The sequence below is a fragment of the Onthophagus taurus genome, chromosome 1 (genome assembly GCF_036711975.1).
Source record: "Onthophagus taurus isolate NC chromosome 1, IU_Otau_3.0, whole genome shotgun sequence".
NCBI lineage: Eukaryota > Metazoa > Arthropoda > Insecta > Coleoptera > Scarabaeidae > Onthophagus > Onthophagus taurus.
In genome coordinates, this window is record NC_091966.1 from 6,742,576 (window position 1) to 6,770,415 (window position 27,840).

Sequence of the window (27,840 nt, forward strand, 5' to 3'; positions counted from 1 at the left end):
AGGAAAATTCCTTGTTCAATTCTTGGAATAATTCAATATGAACATATCTTATAAGAGACTATGGATTCCACATTGGGAAGATATTAAGTAATCCATTTTATTAACTGTGCACGAGTCTTCTGAGATCGTCGGTCGTTTCCTCCGATATCCGGATTTAATATTAGGCCAATGTGGAGTAAAGGAATGCCAGCCCGGACGACGTCGGAACATTGCAGGCATTCCGCGTCCCTCTGGGGGTAGAAGAAAAATTTAAGTAACTGCCGCCGTCTTGAATTATGGACGCATTAGGGAAAATTTCAATATGTATCCCGAAGATATATCGCCTTTCAACTGGGCCGCTTGCGTTTACACAGTATAAAGTATATCGACGGGTGGAAATAAATTGGGACTCCCTCTACGTCGATAGGGCAACCGCGCCCCTTTTCGCAATCGGTAAATGATCGCTCTTTTCGCAACGAAAAAGACCTAAAAATAAGACCTTGCAGTTGAACCAAAATGTAAATGGATTTTATTAATGAATGAAAATTTTCATTTTATATTTTTATTATTCCAAATTGTTTTTTCTCACCATTTTCAGAAGTGGTTTTCTGATCCGGTTGAGACAAACTTTCAACTCGAAGTGTCTAGGGTGCAAAAGTAAATTAGCGTCGAGTCTGTCGAAAGTTCATAATCGGTTTGAAATTTAATTAAGCGGTAATTTGTATTTCTTCCGGGGCTATCCTGATGGCGTCTAACGCTGTTAAATACGGTTGGAATCTGGCGCGAGTTCCACGATCAAAGCCTAAATTGATTTCAGCGGAGGGGATGATGCAATTAAGGAATGTTCCTTATAATTCTTAATAAAAGTTGGTAGTAAAGAACGATCTTGGTTATCTGTTAACTTTATGTCTAAGGTTTTTCGTCACCGAAAATATCTGTGTATTTACTATATAATTAATGATGGTGTAATATTTTTAGATTTTATTGCATATTTGCAAATAATTTAAAACAAAAATAAAGAAATAATTGTACTGATTATTTTAAAACATTCAACTTGTTTATAAATAATACACAGGAATTTAAATTATTGTTTGAAAAACAAGTATATAATACAAGATCCCCTATTATTTCATTAAGTATTAAAAATGAAGCTACAACTCTTATTGTTGTCCATTTTATCGATTAAGTACTTGGATGCAACATGCGATAATGGAGTTTATGGTAATAATTCACTACAATTTGTCAAAAAACCAAAAATATTATTCTTTTAATAGAACTGGGTGTCTCTAAAGATGAAAAAAACCAAATTGTTGCTTTACACAATTATTTACGAAAACAAATCGCAAATGGTAAAGTTAAAGGTCAACCAAGAGGAGTAAATCTTAAACGAATGGTGATGTATCTTCTTTTATATTTGTTAATAAAACAACTTGATTTATAGTCATGGGATGAAAGTTTGGCGGAGCAAGCTCAAAATGTAGCAAACACTTGTGAATTCAAACATGTATCAATTAATGATGGTAATTCATTTAAAAAAATTAACTCAAAAAGATAAAGAATTATCTTTATATCTTAGATCGTTGGTCTTGGGTGGGACAAAATTTATTTAACTCTATGGCGACAAACTACAATAAAAAACCAGATTGGAAAGGAGTTATCCAAAACAGTTGGTTTGGAGAAAAAGACAACTATAAATATAGGGCTGAATATACTAAAAATGTTGTTGATTATACTCAGGTTCTGTAAAATAAAATATACGTTCTTTTATTTATTAATTAAATTTAATTTGTTTCAGCTTGTATGGGCTAACACCAACAAAGTTGGATGTGGATACACGCATTTTCCAATTGAGGGAGATTTCCCTTATAAAAAATTATACGTATGTAACTATGCACCAGGGTAATTATTTTAGTAACATAATTTTGTATTTTTTGATTTGACTTATTGTTTCAGAGGTAACATAGAGGGAGAAAATCCTTATAAAAAAGGAAAGAGTGGATGTGAGAATTTGTGTTAAAAGATATTTTGGTATGATTGTTATGTTATACAGGGTGATTCGGGAGGAAATGGAAAGATTTTAAGGACATGTCTAGGAAGCTAAAATAAGCAAAATAAGCCCATATGTTCAAATCCGATTTTCATTTGTTTTCGAGATAATTAGGTTTTTCTTTTTAAAAAGTTAATCAAGTTATGTTTGACAACGTTATCCTATATGACAATTTGAAACAAAATGTTAATTAAAGTGATAGTTGTAATTGTTACGAAATAATAAAAATGCCTCACATTTTCAGTCATAGAGAATATGCAGATATGGTGTTTGTTTATGGCTTTTGTAATGGTAATACTGTTCGTTCAGTAGAAGAGTATCGACGTCGTTTTCCGAATCGAAGAATTCCTAATAGGCAAGTGTTTCAAACTGTTTTTACACGTGCTGGCGAAAGTGGAATGTTCCCAAGTGCAAGCATTGTTTCTGAAAAACAGCAAGGGCTCAGTTTGGAACATGAAGAAAATATTCTGGATGTTGCAGAAAATAATCCAGGGATAAGTACAAGGCGTATGGCAATACAATTCGAAATTCCACAAACAATGGTTTGGAAAACATTAAAGCGGCAAGGCTTAAACGCTTTTCATTTGCAGAAAGTACAAAATCTCCAAGAAAGCGATTATCCATTAAGACTACAATTTTGTCAATGGATTCGTGAAAACAGAAGATTACTTAAATGCATATTATTTTCTGATGAAGCTCAATTTACTCGAGATGGAATTAACAATTACCATAATAATCATCGATGGTCGGACGAAAATCCCCATGCCACGCAAGAACACAATTTCCAACATCGGTTTAGTATTAATGTATGGTGCGACATTCTAAATGATCAGTTGTTTGGTCCTTTTGTGTTGGATATCCGTCTTACTGGGGAAGGTTAGTTACATTTTTTGGAAGACCATTTAGAGGAAATATTGGACGATGTACCTTTGAATATTCGACAACGTATTGATGAATATTCGACAACATGTTGATCTTCCAACATGATGGAGCAACCCCTCATTATTCAAATAATGTGAGGAATTTTCTAAATACGCATTTCGGCAATCGCCGGATTGGCAGAGGAGGCCCGCACCCTTGGCCACCGAGATCACCGGACCTCACTCCCCTAGATTTTTGTCTTTGGGGATGGATGAAGTCCTTAGTTTATGCTAGGAAAGTGGACACAAGGGATGCGCTACTAGATCGTATTCTTAATGTTGCGGCGTTCATTAGAGCGTTCACTGAAACTGACTACCAGGTCCATTTATAAACGCGCAAATAAGTGTATCGAAGTGGGTGGTGGAGTTTTCGAAAATTTAATGTGAATTAATGCTACTTGTTTTTTTGGTTTGTTAGTTTAGTAATAAATTTGGTTTAATTTTGAAATTATTATTGTTCAAAATATCTCAAACAAATGAAAATCGGATTTGAACATATGGGCTTATTTCGCTTATTTTAGCTTCCTAGACATGTTCTTAAAATCTTTCCATTTTCTCCCGAATCACCCTGTATAACAAAACAACACTAATGTATCAAGTATACAATAAATGTTCTTAAACACTATTTTCACCCGATTTTGAAACAACAAATACACTTTCTGCACAAATTTTTTCCACATCTGTCGGAGAACTACATCTTATGTCAAAGAAAAACAGAAACAGCAACTGATGTTTTGGATAAAAGATTTACAAGAGTAAGCACTTAGGATATACAACCAATTTTAGGAATTGGAGCAAGTCAACAAAGAAACTAATATTGAATGCAAGTGAGGGATGGCTGACAGGTTTTCTAAAAAGGCAGTACACAAAAATGCTGCAAAATGTCTTACATAAATTACCAAAAATGATTGAACTCTGAATTCTGGAAGAAAATGCCTAAAAGCATGTATATAGCAACATTTGAAGAAATAGTTGTACACCATTGTTGCGGTATCACAATTTTCTGCCAAACCACAATTTGGGTTGTTTACACCACAATTTCGCTTTTAGTACCACAACTTGATTTCTTGCCATCAATAAAGAGTGACTTATAGGAAACCGATGTTTGAACACTTTCCAATTATCTGCCAAAAATCATTTATAACTTTACCTAATACCTTAATGTTTATTGAATATATTGCTCTGTAACGACATTTCTTAACGCAGTTAAAATGCAGCACGCCACCAAAACGAGAAATGAGTCGACAAGAAAACATGTTTCTCACCATGACATGTTTTTCATCATGTTTTATTCCCTCAATTCAGCGGAATCAAGAGTCTATGGTGTGTTGAGGCACTAGATCTTCAGCTTCTCTTAATGTTGTTTGTAGAGGCTTCTAGGTTGATGCTCTTAATTTGGTCTGCTCTTAATCTAGAGGGTCATATGCCTCTCTCATATGGCCGTTTACCACCGACCTTGACCTGGTCCATTAATTTATCCAGACTTGCTTCGTCCAGTCGCCGTACATGCCCAAAATACTAGACAATTCTGCTTCGACATATAATTGATAATCGAACGCGGATCTGAACCTCGTTGAAAATTGTCGCGTTTGGTCTTCTTGTTACCAAGGTAATGCGCGTTGTGTCTGTCTGAAGCACTGATGATCCATGAATCTGCTGGGCATAGAAATATCAAAAAAACCAGAGCCTTTCTAATTCCTGTACACATCTAATACATCACATTTAACCTGTTTAAGAGTAGTTAAGTATAAATAGCGCTCGCAATCTGTTGGACTCTGTTTCACTTTCTATACCATATCTTTGTAAATTGAAATTTTTTGCACAATGCTAGCGTTATAAATAGATTGGATAGAATATTACATTATATCAAATTATTTTAGGTTATCTTTGCTACCGTTTATAACGAAATAAAATCATGTAAAGTATATAAAAACGCTGAATATGCTTTAGTAGTTGAAAAGGTATTCTACTTCATATTTTGCATGGAGGTTTTGAGAACAACTGCAAAAAACAACGGATGTGAGAGGATAACTGTGCGAGAAGCTTGTAAAAACTCATTTAATTCCTGTATTTTATAACACAGCAAAAGAGATTACAAAGACTTTTCAAGAGACTACAATAAAATTTCAACAACAAAAGTATGAATAGAGGTTCATGAAAAGAAAATAAACTAAATATTTTACGGCTTAGTTTAACATATTTTTTTTATTTACTTAATCGATGATCTAATTCCTTTCGAATAATTGAAATGTTATTATTAAGTATTAATTTAATCACATTTTGAAATAAGTAAATAAACAATCGTCAAAAAATCCCGTGAATGCATTATCAATTGTTATGACTTCCGCTTCTAGAAACATTGTATCGACATATTTCTTAAAAATACATTACTAATGCAATAATCTATTTCCTAACTTAAGTAAAAAGCGGTTTTTTACAACAAGTCACACTTAAAAATCCATAAAAAATAATACCTATCGCGCATATTCTTTTAACGCGTACGCATATACTATATAAAGAATGTAACAGAAAATGTAGAGGACAGTCAGTAACAATCAAACAAAATGAAGTTCCAACTGTTTTTACTTGCTTTGTTTTATGTTGAGCACTTAAACGCTGTTTGCAATGAAGCAGTTCATCGTAAGTTATATTTGTTTGTAACTACATATAATATTTGAAGTTTTATTTTAGAGCGGGCAGTATCTGAAAGTGATAAGAAGGCAATTGTTGATATTCATAATCATTTTAGAACATTGATAGCGCAGGGAAAAGTTCCCGGTCAGCCGAGAGGGATTAATTTAAAACGAATGGTAAAAATTATGTTTCATTAAAATTTTGTTTAGTACAGTATTTTTTGTAGAAATGGGATGAGAATCTTGCGAGAGAGGCTCAAAAAATTGCCAATACTTGCGAATTTGCTCACAAAAGTGTACAAGATGGTTAGTAATTGAATATTTAGGTTCTTTTAATATTCATAATTTTTTTGTGTTTTAGGACGTTGGTCATGGGTTGGACAAAACTTATACACGTCTTCTAGCACAAATTATGATACTCGCACTGATTGGAATGGAGCAATAACCGCGTTCTTTAACGAACATAAAATGTATAAGTTTGGTTCGGGATTTTCAATGAATACCGGGCATTATACACAAGTAACTAACAGGAAAGAAATTTTAAGTAAATTTGATTTGAATTAATAAAATTTATAGGTTGTTTGGGCCGAATCAGACCACGTCGGTTGCGGGTATACACATTATGAAAATTCTCGTTCTGGGTATCGATATCATAAACTTTATGTGTGCAATTATGGTCCTGGGTAAATATTAATTACATTTTGGAAAAAGTTTATTACTTTTTTTTATATTTTAGTGGTAACATTGTTGGACAGAATCCATACGAAGTTGGAACAAGTGGATGCGAAAATTTATGCTAAAGTACTTTATATAAAAAATTGTTATACCAAAAATATATTATATATCAATATTAAATGAATATCATAGCTATAACTTTTTTTTATTTTTAACTCTAAACTTAAATACATAAATATTGAGAAAAGGTAAAATTTAGATGAAATCGTAGTGTTACATATTGTTGTTGGTAAAGCATGGGATTCGGAAAGTTTTAGAACAACAGTTTTAGTAAAATAGTTGTAGCTAACTTTATTCTTAATAATATTGCTCTTTTACATTTTTGCTCTCACAATCAGATGCATAAATATCGAGAAAAATTCGAAAAGGTGAAAATTAGACGAAATCGTGGTTTTACATACATATTGTTGTTAGTAAAGCACAGTTTTGGAACGTTTTAGAAAAACGTTTTCGTATAAAAGTTGTAGATAAGATTATTCTTAACAATATTGCTCTTTTACTCTTTTGCTTTCAGATGCATAAATATCGAGGAAAACTCGAATAGGTGAGAATTAGATGAAATCGTGGTTTTACATGTTGTTGCTGGTAGAGTGCGGTGTCGGAACGTTTTAGAAGAAAAGTGTTGGTATAAAAGTTGTAGCCAGGATTATTCTTAACAATATTGCTCTTTTACATATTTGCTCTCAGATGCATAAATATCGAGAAAAATTCGAAAAGGTGAAAATTAGACAAAATCGTGGTTTTACATACATATTGTTGTTAGTACAGCACAGTTTTGGAACGTTTTAGAAAAAAAGTTTTCGTATAAAAGTTGTATATAAGATTATTCTTAACAATATTGCTCTTTTAGGCTTTCACTTTCAGATGCATAAATATCGAGAAAAGCTCGAATAAGTGAAAATTAGTGAAATTGTGGTTTTACATGTTGTTGCTAGTAGAGTACGGTTTCGGAAAGGTTTTAGAAAAAAAGTTTTCGTATAAAAGTTGTAGATAAGATTATTCTTAACAATATTGCTCTTTTACGCTTTTGCTTTCAGATGCATAAATATCGAGGAAAACTCGAATAGGTGAAAATTAGATGAAATCGTGGTTTTACATGTTGTTGCTGGTAGAGTGCGGTGTCGGAACGTTTTAGAAGAAAAGTGTTGGTATAAAAGTTGTAGCCAGGATTATTCTTAACAATATTGCTCTTTTACATTTTTGCTCTCAGATGCATAAATATCGAGAAAAATTCGAAAAGGTGAAAATTAAACGAAATCGTGGTTTTACATACATATTGTTGTTAGTATAGCACAGTTTTGGAACGTTTTAGAAAAAAAGTTTTCGTATAAAAGTTGTATATAAGATTATTCTTAACAATATTGCTGTTTTAGGGTTTCACATTCAGATGCATCAATATCGAGAAAAGCTCGAATAGGTGAAAATTAGATGAAATCGTGGTTTTACATGTTGTTGCTGGTAGAGTGTGGTTTCAGAACGTTTTAGAAAAAAAGTTTTCGTATAAAAGTTGTAGATAAGACTATTCTTAACAATATTGCTCTTTTACGCTTTTGCTTTCAGATGCATAAATATTGAGGAAAACTCGAATAGGTGAAAATTAGATGAAATCGTGGTTTTACATGTTGTTGCTGGTAGAGTGCGGTTTCGGACCGTTTTAGAAAAAAAGTTTTGGTACAAAAGTTGTACCCAAGATTATTCTTAACAATATTGCTCTGTTACATTTTTGCTCTGAGATGCATAAATATCGAGAAAAATTCGAAAAGATGAAAATTAGACGAAATCGTGGTTTTACATACATATTGTTGTTAGTAAAGCACAGTTTTGCAACGTTTTAGAAAAAAGTTTTCGTATAAAATTTGTACATAAGATTATTCTTAACAATATTGCTCTTTTACGCTTTTGCTTTCAGATGCATAAATATCGAGGAAAACTCGGATAGGTGAAAATTAGATGAAATCGTAGTTTTACACGTTGTTGCTGGTAGAGTGCGGTTTCGGAACGTTTTAGAAAAAAAGTTTTCGTATAAAAATTGTAGATAAGATTATTCTTAACAATATTGCTCTTTTACGCTTTTGCTTTCAGATGCATAAATATCGAGGAAAACTCGAATAGGTGAAAATTAGATGAAATCGTGGTTTTACATGTTGTTGCTGGTAGAGTGCGGTGTCGGAACGTTTTAGAAGAAAAGTGTTGGTATAAAAGTTGTAGCCAGGATTATTCTTAACAATATTGCTCTTTTACATTTTTGCTCTCAGATGCATAAATATCGAGAAAAATTCGAAAAGGTGAAAATTAAACGAAATCGTGGTTTTACATACATATTGTTGTTAGTACAGCACGATTTCGGAAACTTTTAGGAAAAAAGTTTTGGTATAAAAGTTGCAGCCAACATTATTCTTAACAATATTGCTCTTCTACACTTTTGCTTTCAGATGCATAAATATCGAGAAAAACTCAAATAGGTGAAAATTAAATCATATCGTGATTTTACATCTTATTGGTGGATAAAGCAAAGATTAGTAAAAATCTTTAAAAAGATTTAGATAATTGATGTATTTGATTAGTTCGTTTTTTGTGTTTTAATCAAAATCCTTAATTATTTTGAATCGAGCATTGTAACTTTGTACAGATTTGTGACAGATAAAATTTTAACTAACCATTGAATAAAGTACGAAAACTTTTCGCTATAAATTTTTTCACGTCAGAACTAACTAAATAAGTTGGTTATCAGCCGTAAGGCAAACTGTGAATAGTCTGACACGGAAAATATTTTCACAAGTACAAACTAATTAATGTCGCGTAATGAAATGTTTTTTCCTCTGCGCAATCTTCTTCAGCGGGCCATCACAAAAAAGCTACGCCTTTAATTAGATTTTATGATTAAAAGTCTCGCGGCGTAAGAAAGTGTGCGCCCCAGTGCCTCGGCATTTCGCGACTTTTAATTAACCGAGAGCGGGTTTTTAATTTCAAAATATATAACGAGCTCGGCCGTGGGGATGACGGCTGCTAACTCGTATTTAAGCACAGTTTAAGTCCGAAACTTTCGAGGTAAACTTTGTACAGGAAAGGAAAATTATGAGATTACTTAAGAACTATTACGTGTTACCGAGGACATTGTTTTTTAATCAATTTATTAGTTTTTCATTTATTCATGTTATTTTTTTATTTATAATCAATTTGGTTGCTTTTTAATTCGAAATTGTTACGGCAAATATTAAATGTTTGATAACTGAATTGAAAACAAACGTTGATGTTTTATTGAAATAAAAAAAAAGCTCTAGTGGTAATTTGTAAGTTTACCCGTGCGTGAAAAATCCGTTTATACGATAAATTTAATTACAAACGCCTATACGCTGGTGCTGTAACCCGTAACTACTACCCGTATTTGTAGAAATAAAACTGCGGCAAAGTCATAACCATATATCAAAATTACCGTAAGTTATTAGTTTTTCCACGACATTTGGCAATATTCGCGGCACGAAAATACATCACAATTTTCATTAACGTTCTCGTATCGTGGACCGATGCGGGCTCTTCTCATCGAACGTTCGCTCTTCGCCAAACGTAATTCCAACTGATTTTTTGTGCCTTTTTTCGAGAGTTTTTTAGATCACTAAATCAAGGATAATGATAGAACGATAATATTCTAGCACGGAATCTTCGATTTATTTGTTTTTCCGTCAGGCTCGGAGCATCAATCATAGTGATAAGTTTTATTGTCGTTCGAACGGCTGCCCTGCGAAGGGACTGCGAAAATCAAATCTGCGTAAAAACTTTTTAGAAGAGACATCAAATTTCCATCGATCAAATTCATCATATTGATTATTAATCAATTTCAAACATTCAATATGAACCCGTTTGACAATAACATGGAGAGTTTTGTTATTGTCGCAGCGGATAATAACATTCGTACGAGTGGGAATAGAAGTATAATTGCATTGGCGAATATAGCGATTTGTCATATTGGGCTCTTGTAATTCCGGTCATATATTGTCTTCACCGTCGCGTAAATTCGTCTGCTGCAACAATATAACTCGTCCGTCACGGTCGGACTTTGCGGTGGAAACGCTATGAATTATTCACGTTAAATCGTTGTTGTTTCGGCGAACAATATGGTTTTCGGCAACGTTTCCTCTTCCTGAAGCATTTTCGTTATTAAACGTCACGGAGGAGAGAAAATTACCAACGGATTACGTGACGATAAATTTATTAGTTTCTTACAACACTATATTTGTTTATTTGTGAAGAAATATTCCAACGAAATATAAAATAAATATTTTTTTTTCAATAACACACGTTCTTAATTCAGTTTACGAAATATCGACGTGAATTTGAAATTCCAAGTACAAATCAGTCACACGTCAATTTATTTCAAATCAAATATCCCACAAAACAAATATCATAAATCAACCGAACCGTTTCGATAAATTCCGCTTTTAATACCCACAGAATTTTTTTGTTATTGTATTCTCGATATTTCTCTGTTTGTCTGTATTGTTTGTTTTTCGTTGCATTAATAATAGAGATGAAACTTGCCGTTGCCATCCAACACTCGCATACAAATCGGACTCTCGTTCGATATTGTTACTGTTCCAAGATAGTTTTGATTGCAGGTATAGAATTGCAGAGCTGTAGAATGTAGAACTATCATTACTTTAGTAAACACGGAATTTCGCTTGAATAATTTCATTTCAAAGAACGTTTTTATTTATTGAGGGGTTTCTAAACTTCATCGATTTAGTTGTATACTGTTTTATTTATTAAACGTGTTTGTGTCGCAGGTAAATAGCTTTTTTCTAGTAGTCAGATATTATCTGCCTAGGCAAATAGTTTTATTCCATTTATTTCAGTCTAAATTCTACTTTCCTAGGCAAATAGCATATGGCTAAAATATTTTCAGGCAAATACCTCTTTAAGTATTAATTCGTTGTTTGTTCTAGCTTTCTGCTAGTCAGATACTATCTGCCTAGGCAAGTAGTAAATTTTTGTATTTAGTATTTAGTCTTCAAGTTATAAATCGTTTATTTGTATTTTTATTAAACTTAATAAAAATATATGAAACTGTTATGTTTTTTTTTGAAAATGATACGCAAATAATTTGACTCGTTTGACACTTATTAGTGACTTTAATTTAAGAAAAGTAGGTTGATAACGATAGGAACTACTTTATTTTAGTGTAAACAGGTATCTACTCTATATTGCATTGTTGTATCGAAAAAATGGTATTTGCCTAAAACAAGCTTAGACAGATACTATTTGTCTTGTCTAATAGTATTTGCCTAGACATTTAATGATAAAACTGTAACGAACTACTGTTTATCTACGGCAATAACACGATTTATAAATTAAAAACTATTAAAAATGTATATTCCGCTCCATATACGCCTATACAAAGATTTGATGGCATTTTTGAATTTTTTTCCTTTAATACACTGATGAAAAGAACAGAGGATTCCCGTGGTTGTAAAATATATACATTTAGGGGAATCCCAGTAATTTCACAACAACAAAGCTATTTGGTTCATGCAATGTACATAGCGCGAATCATTTTATCACCAACGTTTATATTATTGTGCATTTATTATTTGGACTGGTAAGTTTTCAAGGTTTATAGTTTTTATTGTATCTTTATAGTTTCCATACATTTTTTAAGGTTCTATAATGTCAAAGGATTTGAAGAAAAATCAAATGAAAAGAAAAGTTATTTCTTTAGAAACTAAAATTCAAATATTAGACCGTCTACGGAATAGAGAAAGAGTAACGGATCTTGCTAAATTTTACTCCATGAATGAAGCCACAATAAGAACAATAAGAAAAAATGAAGACTCCATCAGAAAAAGAGTAGCAGCTAGAACCTACAGCAGTATGAGTACGATTTCATAAGTTAGAGATGTTACAATGGAAAATATGGAAAAAGCGTTAGTGATATGGCTAGAACACCAAACTCTAAAGCGAATCCCGGTACCAATGCTGTTACAAATAAAGCTTTCAAGATTTATAAATCACTTCAGAATTAGTCGCCGTCGACTTCATCAGGTGAAAAGAAGAATTTCTTTTTCCACAAGCCATGGGTGGTTCGAGAGATTTAAACAAAGATACTTTACATAATCTGAGAATAAAAGGTGAAAGTGCAATACCAATATCCTTCAAAATTTGCTGAAATCATTGCCGCTAACTCCTACACTTCTGATCAGGTTTTTAATGCTGACGAGCCTGGATTATTTTGGAAAAAACTACCGGAAAGAACCTTCATATCCAAAGCTCACAAATTAGCTAGTGGTCATAAAGTAGCGAAAACTCGTATAACAGTTCTTTTCTGTTGCAATGCTTCATTAAGAATCAAAAACTTCTAAGGAATAAACATCAAAAACCTTCCCTATTGGATGACTAATAAAAAAGCATGGGTCACTGCCATAGCTTTCAATGAATGGTACCATAACTTCTTTGTTCCTGATGTAAAAAATTATTTAACTAATAAGGAATTACCGTTTAAGGCTCTTCTATTAATTGATAATGCTCCAGGTCATCATCCAGATTTACAACACGTAGGTACGTATGTAAAGATTGCTTTTACCGAAGAACACAACTTAATTATTACAGCCGTTAGATCAAGGAATCATTTTAAGTTTTAAAGCACTGTACATCAAGCAAACTTTCAGGTTTATCCTAGAACAAATGGAGAATGATGAATCTCTTACTCTCATGGGTGCTTGGAAGAAATTCATACTATTGTTCATAATAGAGCATGAATATTCGCAGATCACTGAGCTGGCCCATACCATAGGAAGCAGATATGGAAGAAATAATAGCTGATAATGTACTGAATGAAGATGATTTAATTAACATGATTCTTGAAACAAACAAACATGATGAAGACAATGATTCAGATGAAGAGCGATCTGAACCAGTTGCATTCACAGCAAGAATCATAAGCGTAGGACTTGGATTGGGAAGAAAATTGGGCAACCATTTCATACACAAATGTTGATCGAGCTCTACGATTCCAGCGAGACCTTCATAAATGCTTAAATCAATATGAAGAAGTCTATAGATTTAGCCAAAAAAACCTACGCAACTGTTAATTACGAATTTCATGAGAAAGTCTTATCAACCCTAGATCTTCATTAATTCGTCAACCATCGAGCCAGAATCGCATCAAGAAACTTCTCTCTCATCATACCTATCAGAAAGAAAAAATTGATAGATCATGAAAGTGATGATAGTGATTAAACTTACAATTAATGTTTAAGAATCTTTTGTTTTTAATTTTTTGTTCCTAATGTAAAATAAATTAAATATGTACTTGTATTACTTTCATATGTTTGTTGTTTTATGTACTAAGTACAATTTTGAGATTTTCCAAGATGTCTTACTTTTGTTTTACTTAAATAAATAACTAAATCATGCACGTTGTACACTTTTTCGGCACAATTAAAATGGGTACATCCAATTCTTATGTGGTTTGATTTTATTTGGAGTTATTCTAGGTTATCCATTATTACGTGGATTAACACCGAAAATTTCCACGACGTCGAGATGATTGTGAAAGGTGTTAGATAAATTTCCTGGTGTTACGACCCGAAGTGTATTATGAAACCGTTGTTGGCTGTAATTATGCTGTCGGCTATTTACGATGGAAATGTTGACCTCTATTACGCATTCTATTATAATTATTATAAAAGTTATAATGGAAAATTGTGCCATTAAATTTATAATTATGGTCTTCGGCTCTTGCGACTTTAATAACCTGTTTAAGATTAGGACAATTTCGGAACTTTGCAATACTTCTTAGCTCATTATTTCGAAGACCATTATAAAAGACATTTGTTGGTAGTTTTGAGTTAGTTGATTGTTAAATATCTATAGCATTTGCTTGATTTCGTTCAACTTTTTTCATGTCTTCAACGATAATGCTACTTTTAAATCAATATTCCGTTATTTCATTGCATCAACATAATTTGCTTTTAATTGCACTAATGAATAAATATGAATAGATAATTGGCTATCATTTCTGACTTTGAAGACAGATATATTACTTCATCATTATAATTATAATAATTACGAGAACCACTTCCTACAAGTCACATTTCCCTTATTTTTAATCAACACATCTTTACTGCATCTTACTTTATTTCACTCTTCATTAGATCACTTCCTAAAAGTAGTCCTAAATATTTTTCTGTGAGTTTGTATCTTGACTATAACATCATATAGCCAATATTTTGATTTTATCGTATGGCACTTACCTGATTTTGAGGTTGATGTTTTTAACAAAATTTCTTTTTATAAGTTTAATTTATTAATCGTTTTATTTACAAGGTTCCACTTTGTCAAATATTTACTGCTTCTCCTAATAAACAAAGCCTTAACAACTATGAAGTAACTTCTTCTGTTCCTCAGACTCTTTGTTTCTTTGATCTTATTGCTAGTGACGAGATCTAATTAAGTTGTTACGTTTATTAATTAAATTATTACTTGAAATATCTTAACCATATTTATTTTATCATATTTTCTAAGTATAAAGTATGAACTTGTCTTTTTTTTTGATTTTCTTTTTACGAATAAAGTTACAAACATAAAATGATAATTTATATTTTGTGTTTGATATATTTCCTTTTAATTTAAATTTCGATTTTTTTATTGTTTCGCGCTTCAATGTTTGCGCATTTTGTTGGGCGAGTTTATAATATCCCCTTTTCATCTCACAATTAATGTGCTCTCGTTTGTTACATTGCGTGACGCCTTATAAATTCGAATCCTGCAACTTCACTGATCTTGACATTGACTGGCGGAGAGGCGCGTTTATAATTCTTCTTTATTTGTTATATTGTAAGAGTATAAATAAGGAGTCACATTTTTTTTGCTACCAACCCTGTAGTTATCCTACTCCTCTGTCTATGAGAAAGCACATCAATCATAATACTTACTCCTATCCATGACAGATAATTTACCTTTCAACGCAACGTAACTATCCATTATCGGCGCGATGTAAAAAATTGTCGACAAGGAATTGGACCAGATGTGAGCGGTTGTTATGATCATCGCCCATTTCGTAGTTTCTAAGAAAGTATTTATGTTCTATCGATATAAAATGGTTACTATGTTTACCACTTTTTTATAGATTCTTTGTATTATGGAAGTAATGACAATGATCTTTATGTCGACGTTTTTCCTATGTACGATGAATTATTGGCAGTAATTTCTTTTTCTCTTATTATTTTTAATCGTCAATTTGTTGTAGAGATGAATAAATGTTGATTCAATGTAATTTCAACCCATTCACTGCTTTAAATGTCATAATGCAGAAATGTATGCAATTCTAGGTAAAATAGCTAACCTATTAACGACTTTAATATTCCGGTCACAACAGCCCCTCGTATTTAATTCAACCTCAACTCCTGGCGTTTAGCCTTAACATACGTAGAGTGGATGCATAACTTCCTTCTAAATCATCATAAAACAATCCTGGATGCCCAAAGTACTGTGTTTATCAGATAACGTGAGAAGTAATCTTCAACTACGCTGTCAAAACAGCGGAGGCAAGTGGTAAATTGCAGGAAGTTAGTGCATTTACACGTAGAGTTAGTCTCACCAGAGAAGATTATATAAGATCCAACTGAACTAGAAGCACAAAGTTAATGACACAACACCGTTTGGTCGCTGAGAAGATTTCGGAGCGTTTGAAGAGTAGAGGAATTTTTGAATGAATGACTATGGTAACAAGCAAAATTGCGATACGGCGTCAACTTACATGAGATTTAGTGCGGATTTTGAGCCTGCTGCATTATTGGTCCATACTTCTTCGAAAATAACAATCAATTTCTTTTTGCCTCAATTGAACATGAATGAGTAACAAATGAATTGATATAGACAATGGATATTCTGCATCAACAATTTGAAGCTATGGTTATCTCTCGCGAATGTGATCTAAATTGGTCACCAAGATTGACACCAACGAAAATTCTCAAACAGATATTTAATAATTATGAAAAAAGCAGCTAATAAAAACATCTTTGTAATTGGAAAGATAGATTTTGCTTACACATTCAATAACAATTCAATTTGATGAATAAATCATGTTAAATAAAATTTTTATTATTGCTAAAGAAGTAAAAATAAGTGACCCATAACTAACAGGTTTCAAACTGATGGTTCAAGATTTTCTGCAGAAGGTTGCATTTTTTTATTTGTCCGGTCATGCCTTATTCGAGAAAATCGCCACAGAGAAAGAACCGAATTGTACGAGTCGGAGAGAAGTAATCCAGAAATGATGAATCGGCACATTACAAATTTCCCTATTAAAAGCGCAGGGCTTCGCAATCGCGAATACAAAATCCCTTTCCATTCAAACACTTTGACAGTTTCGGCACGAACTTTATTCAAGGACGCGATCGAATCCGCGAATCGGTAATTGTTTACATCTCAACTGGGGATTATTAGATTCCGTACAAGAGAAAAGAACAAGAAAAAAAGTAGTTCTGCAAACGGTTCATTCCAAGTTCCACTCTCTTGTCAGCTTCGCACGTAATCAATTCCGATTTCGATGGTCGGCCGCTACGAATGCGAGTTTAATTGAAACGAGTTGTATGAACCCAAACGAAAGGTTTTTTTTTATAATTGCGATAAATTTGCTGAGTAAGTAATGATTAGAAATTGATTTTCATGAAGTAAGATAATTTTAATGATGTTTTCATCAAAACTTTGTTTTTAACTTTTTATGTTTTTTTCCTTTTAGAAAATAATATTCATCCTGATCACTATGTTAGCTCTTTGCCTTTCACCGACAAAAGTCTTTGCTTTTTCATTTTATTTCAAGGTTGCATCTAACACCACTCAGCGAAAATTGCGAAGCCAACGTCTTGCTCCTTGATTTATATTTTCTCCCCCATTGTATATCCTTTCTCTGATATACCTGCAATTTTACTGTTTCAGGTGTTGCTTCAGGTTTCTCTTCGGTGTAAACAGTAATTCTTTTCTTTTCATGATAAACACCCATATTTTAAATTTTCTTATCACAAGTAATGATACAAGTACATGTCTCTATGTATGTAGTTACATTTTTTTAAAAATAAGCTATTAACATTATCTTTATAACGCAGCAAAATTTATTTTTCTTTTCTATCTGGTCTCTTTCTCTCTTCCGTTATATTCGCGTTAAAACAAATGTCCTCGCTATCACGTCCTGGTAGTTTTATCTTTTTCCATACACGTTCGGACATAAATAGCGAAGATATACACACACGTACGTAGAACGGGGTGGTTTAGATCGACACGATCAGAAAACCAGAAAGTCCGAAAGGTCCACAGGATTAATCCGTTTGTAGGGAACCTTTTAACCCAAATGCAGCGGCCCCGGTTCGGACGGTCGACTTTATGACCGAACTCCTTTGTTCTTACTCGGCGTGATATTTTTTCGTAGACCGACATCTGCGGGTGGCTTTTTTTGCCTCCATCGGAAAAAATAAATTTGCCGTGCACCCGTTTTGATCCCTAATGTATTGTTATTGCCTTGCTTTATTGCGCTTTTTCGTTTGGGGTTCCCCAAGTTCGGCATTCTCCTCTTCCCATTTTCCAGTCATGGAGCCTTGCTTTTTACGAAGACGTTGATGTGAGTAGTAGAAAAGAAGGGAGACGGAGTTGATGACGGTTTATGGGGAGTGCACGTCGATATTTTTGGTTACATTTTGTACGGGTAGCTCTATCGCAGTAACCGCAACATTAAATTAAGTCAATTGCCCTTATTTATTTTCGATTTTAGGAGTCCATATTTTAATTTTTTTATTGAAAGTTATCGTTCAATGTTATATTAATTGCATTATACATTTTTAAAAACGAATCAAGCATGCTCCATTAAAATTGTATACAATAAAAATATCCGCATATTTTATTAAGTGAGTCGTTTTAATTTTAAAACCTCCCTATGAATAAATTAACATCCCGGTTGGTTGGTTGGTGGTAGTACTCTACTAAATTATACAGTAGGGTATTTTCGGACTGTGCGGAAATCGGCGAGAGAGTTTGCGTGTTTCGAAATAGCGTTTATTTATAGTTTGGTACGCGCAATTTCAATAACCACTAATCTACATTTCGTGTTTAATAGTCTACGGTATCATATAATTTCTCGCGATTAAAAAGGGGCATTCTCCCTTTGTGCGCATAGGACGCGCGTGCACTAAATTAGGTTACCCGTTGGCTCAAGCATATTAATATTCCATCATTACCAAAACACACTAATTAACCCCTGCTGTGTATTGACTAATCGTTTCCGAAGGGAATTGCGCACATTTGGGAGGTTGCAAATCGAACCAAACGTGTTCAAGGCGTCCCTAAATATCCCCGGCGCATACACCAAATATTCTCTCAACGAACGGAGGCAATAAATTCAGCGTATAACAGCAGGTTAATTGTGGACGAGAGTCATTCAGTTTTCGCTATGTTACTCACGCGAGCTATTTCACGAGAATCTGTTAATTGGGAAAACTAGCGCGTTTAACGATCGCTTCTTCACGCGAACATCAATTTATAGACATCAACGAGAATATAAATTAGGATACGAAACCCGAGTATTTATAACTTCCGAGAAGTGGTAATTTACACTGGTAGTCGTTTAACGCAAAGAGACTGTGATTATAGCTATTTATTAATCGCTTATCTATACAGACGGCCACCCGACTTCGGATGAATCGGCCAAACAATTTATAAAATCGTCAAATCCCATCAATCTTCGTTTTGGGTTGACGTCGCTTTTATGAAAATTGGAACGTTGTAATAAATCAACTTTTAAATGTGATAGGGAAAGGACAACGTTTACAGCTTCTAATTGCTGATATTGCTAAATAACCTGTCATAGGTTTGTAATGTGGGTTCTGATCGTTATTTGCACTTCATTATTAAAAGTTAAACATTTACGTAGTTAATAAAGCATATTAAATTTTATGCTTTTTAGATAATTAACTTTATCCGGCACCTCCACCAAAAATTTTATTCTAAGATTATACCAATCTATCACGAATATGTATTACGTACATTGTCGTATAACACAAAATCCAATAAAATAGCTCAATTTCGTTCAAATAGATTATTTATTTATTTACGCCACCGATTTTATAGGCACCATATAAATCGGATAAATCAAAAAACGCAATTCTTTCCAGTTTGAGGATCAATATTTTAGTAAACGTTCAATGAAAGACATTTTTATATTATTACAGCAAAGTTCTTAAAAAACACAACCAGAAAAGAATTGTCTCTCTACCAATAATGTCGTGTAAATCCTTAACTCAACAACTTTTGCTTTCATATGTATTTAATAATAATAATAATGCCTTTATTAACCCTTACAATTAGTGTACAAGTGCCTTTCGTACGAGCGCTAATACAGTAACAAGTGGAAAACTCATCACAGAAACAATTTGAACGGTTACATAGCTCTGAGCGTTTCGTAAAACATGGCTTCAAGTTCGAGACGTTGTATCATTAAAAACGCATGATAAGACAACTTTATGTTACGTATTTTAGCATGAAACTCGGAGATCAAGACCAATAATGAGCTTATAAAGTTTGTGTGTAGTATTTCAATAATCAACGTTTCTGGCTCAAAGAGAAGAAGACTGCTTGGCGATATATTCCTATGACATAGAGGGAGCCGAAAAACCACCCTGGTGATTGTCACTCTTATTCCTGCCTTCTCCGTAAAAATAACCACATAAATGAAAATCTAATCTCCTATACTGATAAATATTCATCGGTTATTTGGAGACCCTTGTCTCCAATGAATTACCAGTTCAGATTCTTGAGACTCGGAACATCTCGAAATTCAAGTCTGCGATATCAAATATAAACCCTCTAGAAGCGATTCATCTCAGCTCTAGGTAGGTGAACTTAATTGCCTGACTACAGATCTGGATGTTTCAAAAGAGGCAGCTCAATTGCTGGTCGTCAGATTATAAGAAAATAACTTATTGGTCAAAGGAATCTTTTTTTACTGGTACAGGAATGGATAAAGGGAATTTGTGAAATACTTTAAGGAAGAGAGCAACCTGGATTGATGATAAACCGTCAAAATCATCAAAAGGAAGCCTTAAAGCAGTCTTCTTCATCAAGCAAACCAATATACATCTATACCAGTTGGACTCGGTACATTCAAAAGAACGCTATGAAAACTTGGCTCTCGTCCTCAATAAAAGAAAATATGCTGACCACGATTGCAACATTTACGGTAATTCGAAAGGATCAATAAAGCGAGTATACAAAGTACCATGTTTTATTTGTGAGAAAGAACTAAGCACTAAAGCAAAAATACATCTAAACTATCTAACATCATAATCTATCTATACATATACTCATACTCACCTATGGGTCGGAAACTTGGATAATGTTAAACACAATTCAACAGAGGTGCACAAATGAAGATTCTACGAACAGTATTTCTTACTATTATTCGCAAATTCTTCAGATCCAGAAGAGACAGAGTACGAAAGAGGAGAGTCAGAATAACTAAACTCTATTGGTGAAGATAGAAGAAAAACAGCTTCAATATTTTGGCCACCTGGTCAAATGGATGAGGAATTAATACCAAAGAAAATGTTCAATATGAAACCACAAGCTAGATGATGATGCAGTAGACCAAGCATCCAATGGGAAGAATTGCCAAAGTACGAAGAATAGGTGGAGATAAGAACACCTATAGGAGGTGGAGTGAGTCTCGAAACACCGGTAGAATGGAGGCAAGAGAAAAAAGTGGTTAACAGAAACAGAAATTTATTTTTGAGTTTAGCACCACGAAATATCCCCGGGTAAGAGCGTCAAACCTAGAAAAGCTTTCCATTCTATCTGATCTATGCCTATCCATACCTTAGAATTTATAATATAGCTGTCAAAAACTTTAGAGCTAATGTATTTCAAAACTTTTCATCCGGTTGTCTCAACTTATTAAAGTAGCCTACTTTCTAAAGGAGGTTTGAGAGGTGTTAAAGCTGCGTTTCTCTATAGATTCCTCCAGATCTCTATTATCACGTCTTCCAGTCAAGAAATATATGGAAGTATCACTAAGTTTTCAGTCAGTTTTCCTGTCATTTTTAAGTTCATGTTCAGTATTTAATTATTAAGAAAAGTTTTCGGCAAGTTTTCGGCTTATTCGTTTGTCAAAACCTGAATCATTTTATTGTTCCTATAAGCAATTACTAACAGATAACGGAGATAAAGTGAATCAGTACTAAATTCCTGAATGAATAATCCGCTTATAAAGGACGCAATTGCTGTAGTTGGGATTTTGTGATATTATTATCTGTTGAGAATTTCAGATAGATACTACAATATTTGATAAAACCATATTAAGAAATTTAAGTTTGTCACCAACAAAACACCATTTATTTTCTATTATTTGCATTTATATTTGTATTAATAAGATATGAGCATCAAATACTAACAAATTTTATTTTGACCACTGAAATGAATTTCCTATATCATCATTACTATTATTAATTTAACCAAACTACTAATAAAATTAACATGATGTGGTTTCAACCACCAACAACGCTTAGTTATTAGTTAATTTAATATTACATTCATAACTAATCACAAATTCATGTTAAAATAATGTAATTTGATATGTACTTTATATGATATTTTAATTAAAATAGTTTCAATATTAATTTATTTTGGTCAATGTTATTACCGTTTGTAATATCCATTTAAACGATTCTGTTTGATTAATATAATACTTTTCCGTCGCATGATTTCAAATAAATTATAAATTCTAATTTAATTATATATTTTATGCTGAAATTATTATTATTATAAATGCCAACGGCTCGAAGGGTTTCAATGTTTTGAAAAAGACGAGTGAGGTAACTGGTGAAATCGTAACTGGGGCATCTTCTATAGAGAGAGCTTTCGGTATCCCTTGTACAGGAAGGGACAGCGGGGTAAAGCTTTTGTCGGAAGAGAAACATTCCTCCGGTGCTCCCGTACCACGAGTAATGAAATTGTGCTCCAGGAACCGCATTTAATTCCATCATATCTTGCGGTACACGTCCGAGATCACAGGGTGAGAGACTAGTCGTACTTTTTTTTTGGTCTTGTTTAATCCGAGACGTGTTTTTTACTCGATACGGCTTTCCGCTTGATTAATGTAATTGCTAGTAGTGGTGATTCCTCCTTTTTATAGTATCTAGCGCATCGAATTTGGTAAATGTGTTTGCCGGTTTTATCCGGTAGTTTCCGTCGCAACTTCGCAAGTTACCGAAGATATTTAGCGTGGTTGAATCGATTTAATGGAAATAAAAAAGTTTGTAGTTTTCGTTTTCAAAGATTTGGGTCAAATAGGTACTAACACGATTACTATTTTTATAATAATGAAATGTTTTCGATTTGAAAATTACATTTAATCATCATTTCTTAATACAGTAAAATCCTCGGTATAATGGACTAATACGGGGAAGGGAGTGTCCGTTATATGAAAAATCTTTATTTGCACTTTAAACTGTTTGAATCAATAATTTAAAGAACACAAATTTGGACAGGTATTCACATCGTTGCGTTCAATCTACCTAGCTTTATATTTATACCAAGAATGGTAGAATTTAAAAGGACTGCTACATCCCGTAGCAGGGTTCACCCATGCGTTTGAAGATGTTAGGAGACGCACGGCTAAACCCGAAACTTTCTAGTTCTAGGTCTAGTGTTAGTTCTAATTTTAGTTCAATGAAAAATATACAACAATCTAACGATGAATAACAACTCACACTCGCATTACAACTAACACTAGACCTGGAAGTAGAAACATTTGGGTTTAGCCGCACGTCTCTTAAGACGGCTAAACCCGAATGGTTCTAGTTGTAGGTCTAGTGTTAGTACCAGTTTTAGTTCAATAAAAATATGCTAAAATCTAACGCTGAATAACAATTAAAACTAGAACTAACACTAGACCTACAACTAGAATCATTCGGGTTTAGCCATACGTTTCATAAGACGGCTAAACCCGAATGTTTCTAGGTCTAGATCTAGTGTTAGTTCTATTTTTCTTTCATTAAAAATATGCAACAATCTAGCGCTAAATAACAGTTGAAATTAGAACTACCGTCCTTAATTTATACATCGTATAGAGTATACACCATTCGGGGTATTCCCCGAGATTCGTTATATCGAGTTATATCTGAAGACGCACGGCTGAACCCGAAACTTTTATTTTTTATTGAACTAAAAGTGGAACTAACACTAGACCTAGAACTAGAAGCATTCGGATTTAGCCGTCTTAACAGCCGTACGGCTAAACCCGAATGTTTCTAGTTCTAGGCCTAGTGTTAATTCTAGTTTTAGTTTAATGAAAAATATACAACAATCTAAGGCTGACGTGAGTAACAACTAAAACAATAACTAACACTAACACTAGACCTAGAAATATTCGGATTCAACCCAAATCGTACGGTTTTTTTCGCTTTTTTCCTTATGTTCTAACGAGGTGCGTTATATCGAGGTTTTACTATTTTGGAATATTGTATTCGCAATATTTGAACCGATTTTCCTCTATGAATTATCTATAAATTCATAAAAGAAATTTAAAATATTACACATACCGCGAGGTTCGAATCAAAATTTATGGGATGCCAATGAAATTTTTCGCACAAGGATCGCCCAATGGAAGTTCGCTAATTGAATTCCAAACTTTTGTTTGCACTTTGTTGCTGGAAACACACTGGCGGATGCCAATCTGCATTAGCGCGTAAACTTTCGTCTCGTCAGTTTTAAAGTAAGTTTTTCATTTTAGCTCGGTTTTGTTATTTTTTTAATTTAGCGCGGAGCTGATAAGAGCGTTTCGATAAAATTTAATTATCCACTTCCCAGAGATGTATTCGTTAATGTTGCCATAAATAATGTATAACGACAGTATTCCAAACGCGGTATCAAATAGGTCGTAATATATACAGCCTATTGTAATTATACGGAGACAGTCCAAGATAATGTTACTAATCAACTGCAATTTAATAGCACCTTTGGGTACATCAATAAGCTTCGCTCGTATCAAGTAGCATAATTGTATAATAGACTGTTATTCCTGAATGAATCAAAGTTATCAAAATCGATAAAGCGAAAACGCTAAACGTTCCGTTTAATTTACATCTTTTTAATTGAATCGTAACAAAATTGCTTGCTTTTCTTTCTAAAAAACAAAACTAATTGTAATCTCCTCACGGTTACTGTTTCTGCAAACAATTGTCACCAGCGTTTACCAATTCTCCCCCCTTTTCCCCTTAAACTGTCGCAACTCCCAAAGAAAATCTCTGGTAACAAATGAAAGCTAGTCCCGGAATCCTAGACAATGACTGTTTGCGAACGAAGTTCGGATATCCGTTTTCCGATATCTCGTTACGCGCTTTCATGTTTATTGTGCCAGGCACAAATGAAGCAGAAACTTAAGAAAAGGCCGCCCGTTTTGTTTCTATACCAAAAAGGACTAATCGGAACTCGGCACAAGTTAACGAAAACAGTAGGCAGGGTTCCGGTTCCAAGCAATTAACTTTAGGAATACGCACAAACGAGAGCGCAAAGTTTCAATGGCTCGATCTAATTTGGAACATTGATATTGTATTGTATAATTAAACTAACGCTCGGCTATTATTATTTCCTCGAGCGAAATTGGGTTCTTGTACTACAATCGTTGGCATAATCCCAATACTCATCCCCTGCTTTTAGAGTCAAGTCTTTTTTATGCGACCAAATCCCCGCTATCGAGACCGCTATTATTTTGATTCCGGGAGTGAACCCTTGAAAAGGGTGCGGACTTCCACTTACCGATGCCATATTTTTAAGTTGGGCCACCGGATGCTTAGCATTGACCGTAATAGATCAGTTTGTCTAACAGCCGGTCGACGATGGTTTGAAGATTTACTGCGGACATATTTCTTTCACAACATTCGAAGATATATTAGCAGACCGTAATCTGGAAAGTCAATTTTAATCCGAATAATTTGATTAAATAAAAAAATCAATTTTTTTCTTTAAAAAATCTATAATTTACGACACGAATGAAAGAAAGATCTTAAGGCGGCGATTTCGAAATGGAAAACTTAATAAAGGGGTACACGCCCACGTTTCGCTTTAATCTGACCTCGTTTAATTTTTATTAAGTTCGCTCAATGGCCTAAGTGGTCCTTAATAGCGTGGACATTATTATGTTAAGTTCGGTGCCCCATCTCTCAAAGCAGATTCCGGTTAGAAAGCCTCCTTAGGCACAATGGCTTTGAAAATTCTTTACAAAGTCAACGAGTATTATACCCATTTATTTATGAATTTACTTTTTAAGAGGTGAAAGAAAAGAATAAATTAATGCGCTTAAAATTAAAAAAAAATAAAACAGATAGAAATGATGAAAGGTGAAAGACGCAGATAGAAGGAAACCCCATTTTTGTTGTAACGTGTGGATATTCTCCTGAAAGAGATTTTGAATGATTGACCAAAACAAGATAGACCGAAATTGACCCTACGTAGTAATGTGAATGCCAACAAATATTTGATGATCCTAGATTGACACGAGGATTATTAATGATTTTTCAAGTTCATGGCCGAAACTAAATGTTCCATATTTTTGGAGATAAAAGATCAGAGGATATTATAGCTTACGATTTGAAGAACATACGCTCCATCAAAGAATAAGACATCACTAGATTGGATCTAATCAATGATAAACTCGGTTTAGAAGTAACAATGAGTCAGTTGAATCGGTAGAAAGATACGTATCAAAAACAAAAAATGTACAACATACCGAAAAAGCGTTACCTAGAAGTGCAAAAACCTAGGGTAGTATCAATATCAACAATTATAGATTCGCCAATAAAGCCAATGATAAAATATCAAAAACAACCACTTTACTAGCAAAATAAATGTATACCACCTCCTTATGATAAATTTACCACCGAGATTTTCACTTATACCTGGACAAATGATACAACAAAAACAATATTGACCAACAGAAATGACATGCATCGATATTAAAAAATGTTGGCCAAATAACATAATGTGATACAAAAGATGAAGATACAGAATATCTGGATTTGCAAGACAGGTACTCCATATACAAAGACTCTAACAAGTAGTAGTAACAAGTTAGTCTAACAAGTTTGTAAGTAGATACAAAAAGAATCTTAAAACAGAAATTGATGAAGACAATATTAAAATGAAAATGACTTCGAAGAAACACAGAATGTAAATTTTGCGATGAACAGCTTTATCAACATTTTTTTTATCAAACTTTTATATCTCGAATTATCCCTTAAGTCGAATAATTTTCGTAAGCTCAAGCGTTTGACTAGGTTTCAAATGTGTTTTTATCTATCTAAGTCGAATTCTCTGTAAGTCGAACTGAACTACTATGGAATTTCTTCACCTTTTACTTCTATAAGACGAATTTATCAAAGAATAAAATATTCGAATCCGCTCTGAAAGTATTTTAACTAGAGAATCAAACCACATAGACTCTGGCTCAGAAACTACAGACTCTTGAACCAAAACAAACCTAATGTTCTTATTGTTTCAGAATCAGATGAGGGCGAGGATAATCTTGAAAATGAAATAGTTATCGCTGTGCCTACATTTGATGAAGCTTATTCCTCTCTTAGAAAGCTTGAAACCTTTGTATTATCAAGAGAATGTTCCAGATAATATTCAGAATTCTTTACATTTAATAGAAGATTTTTTCGACAAAGAGCGGTTGTCCACTTTAAGCCAAAAGAAAATTACGGATTACTTTAGAAAACTTGATTAATTTTCTACTTACAATAGTATTAAGAAAAGTACATTTCTAATTTTTTTCTTTAGAGCTGAAATTCTACTAATTTTTCTCTAACTCGAAGTTTTCTTCCGCTCCCTTAGTGATTCGAGTTAGGGGAGTTTCACTGTAATAGGAACTATAACCTACAATACTGCTACTTTAGGTTCTAAAAATCCCTGGTTAAAGTTTGGACGATATAAAATGCTTGTCCATCCAAGTTGTACCAATTTTCAAAAAGAGCGATGGAAGCGAAGTTGTTAATTATAGAATCATTTCCAACTTTGTGAAACTCTTTGAACGAGTAACAGTTAATTCAAATGCTCCGGAAATGTTTATATTAAGTTGCCAACAAGAATTTCGTCCGGGGAGATCTAGTTAGACAACTTTTTTGGAGTTCTTAAGTGACACTCTTGATAGATTAGTTGATATAACAGATTATTCGTAGCTATTTGATGTGCTGAACGGCTTGCTGAGGAGGTGGGTCAGCTTCTTTGATGCACTTGCAGTTGTAATTGTCTCCTTTTTAGATTATTGCAGCTTCGTGATTTTTAACAGTTTATATTTATCAATCTGCAGTTTATGTTGTTACTTTGGATAAACCCCTGGGATCTAGTCTAGTGGCGCTACTAATCACTTTGCTTCGGTTTCTTGATAATATAGAAGATGGTAAAACTTGTCAACATACCTTTCGTACAGCTCATCTCGAGTACAACGATAAATCCCAGCATTAACAACTTCGGCGCTCGGGAATCACTATGA

General features: G+C 33.4%; 2 protein-coding genes across 6 annotated transcripts in view; one reads left to right on the forward strand and one right to left on the reverse strand.

Moving 5' to 3' along the window:
* The window catches only part of LOC111418513 (kin of IRRE-like protein 2), a 301,789-nt gene that overhangs the window by 144,740 nt on the left and 129,209 nt on the right, over positions 1–27,840 (reverse strand). The gene's annotated exons all lie outside the window — the stretch shown is intronic.
* LOC111421045 (uncharacterized) lies at positions 1,117–6,452 on the forward strand. Its single transcript, XM_071200893.1, has 13 exons — positions 1,117–1,200; positions 1,254–1,372; positions 1,421–1,499; positions 1,556–1,716; positions 1,775–1,878; positions 1,933–1,979; positions 2,336–2,902; positions 5,500–5,586; positions 5,638–5,756; positions 5,807–5,885; positions 5,941–6,098; positions 6,156–6,262; positions 6,316–6,452. Exons 1-13 carry the CDS (start codon positions 1,125–1,127, stop codon positions 6,377–6,379), a joined length of 1,767 nt encoding a protein of 588 aa, XP_071056994.1. The 5' UTR covers positions 1,117–1,124; the 3' UTR covers positions 6,380–6,452.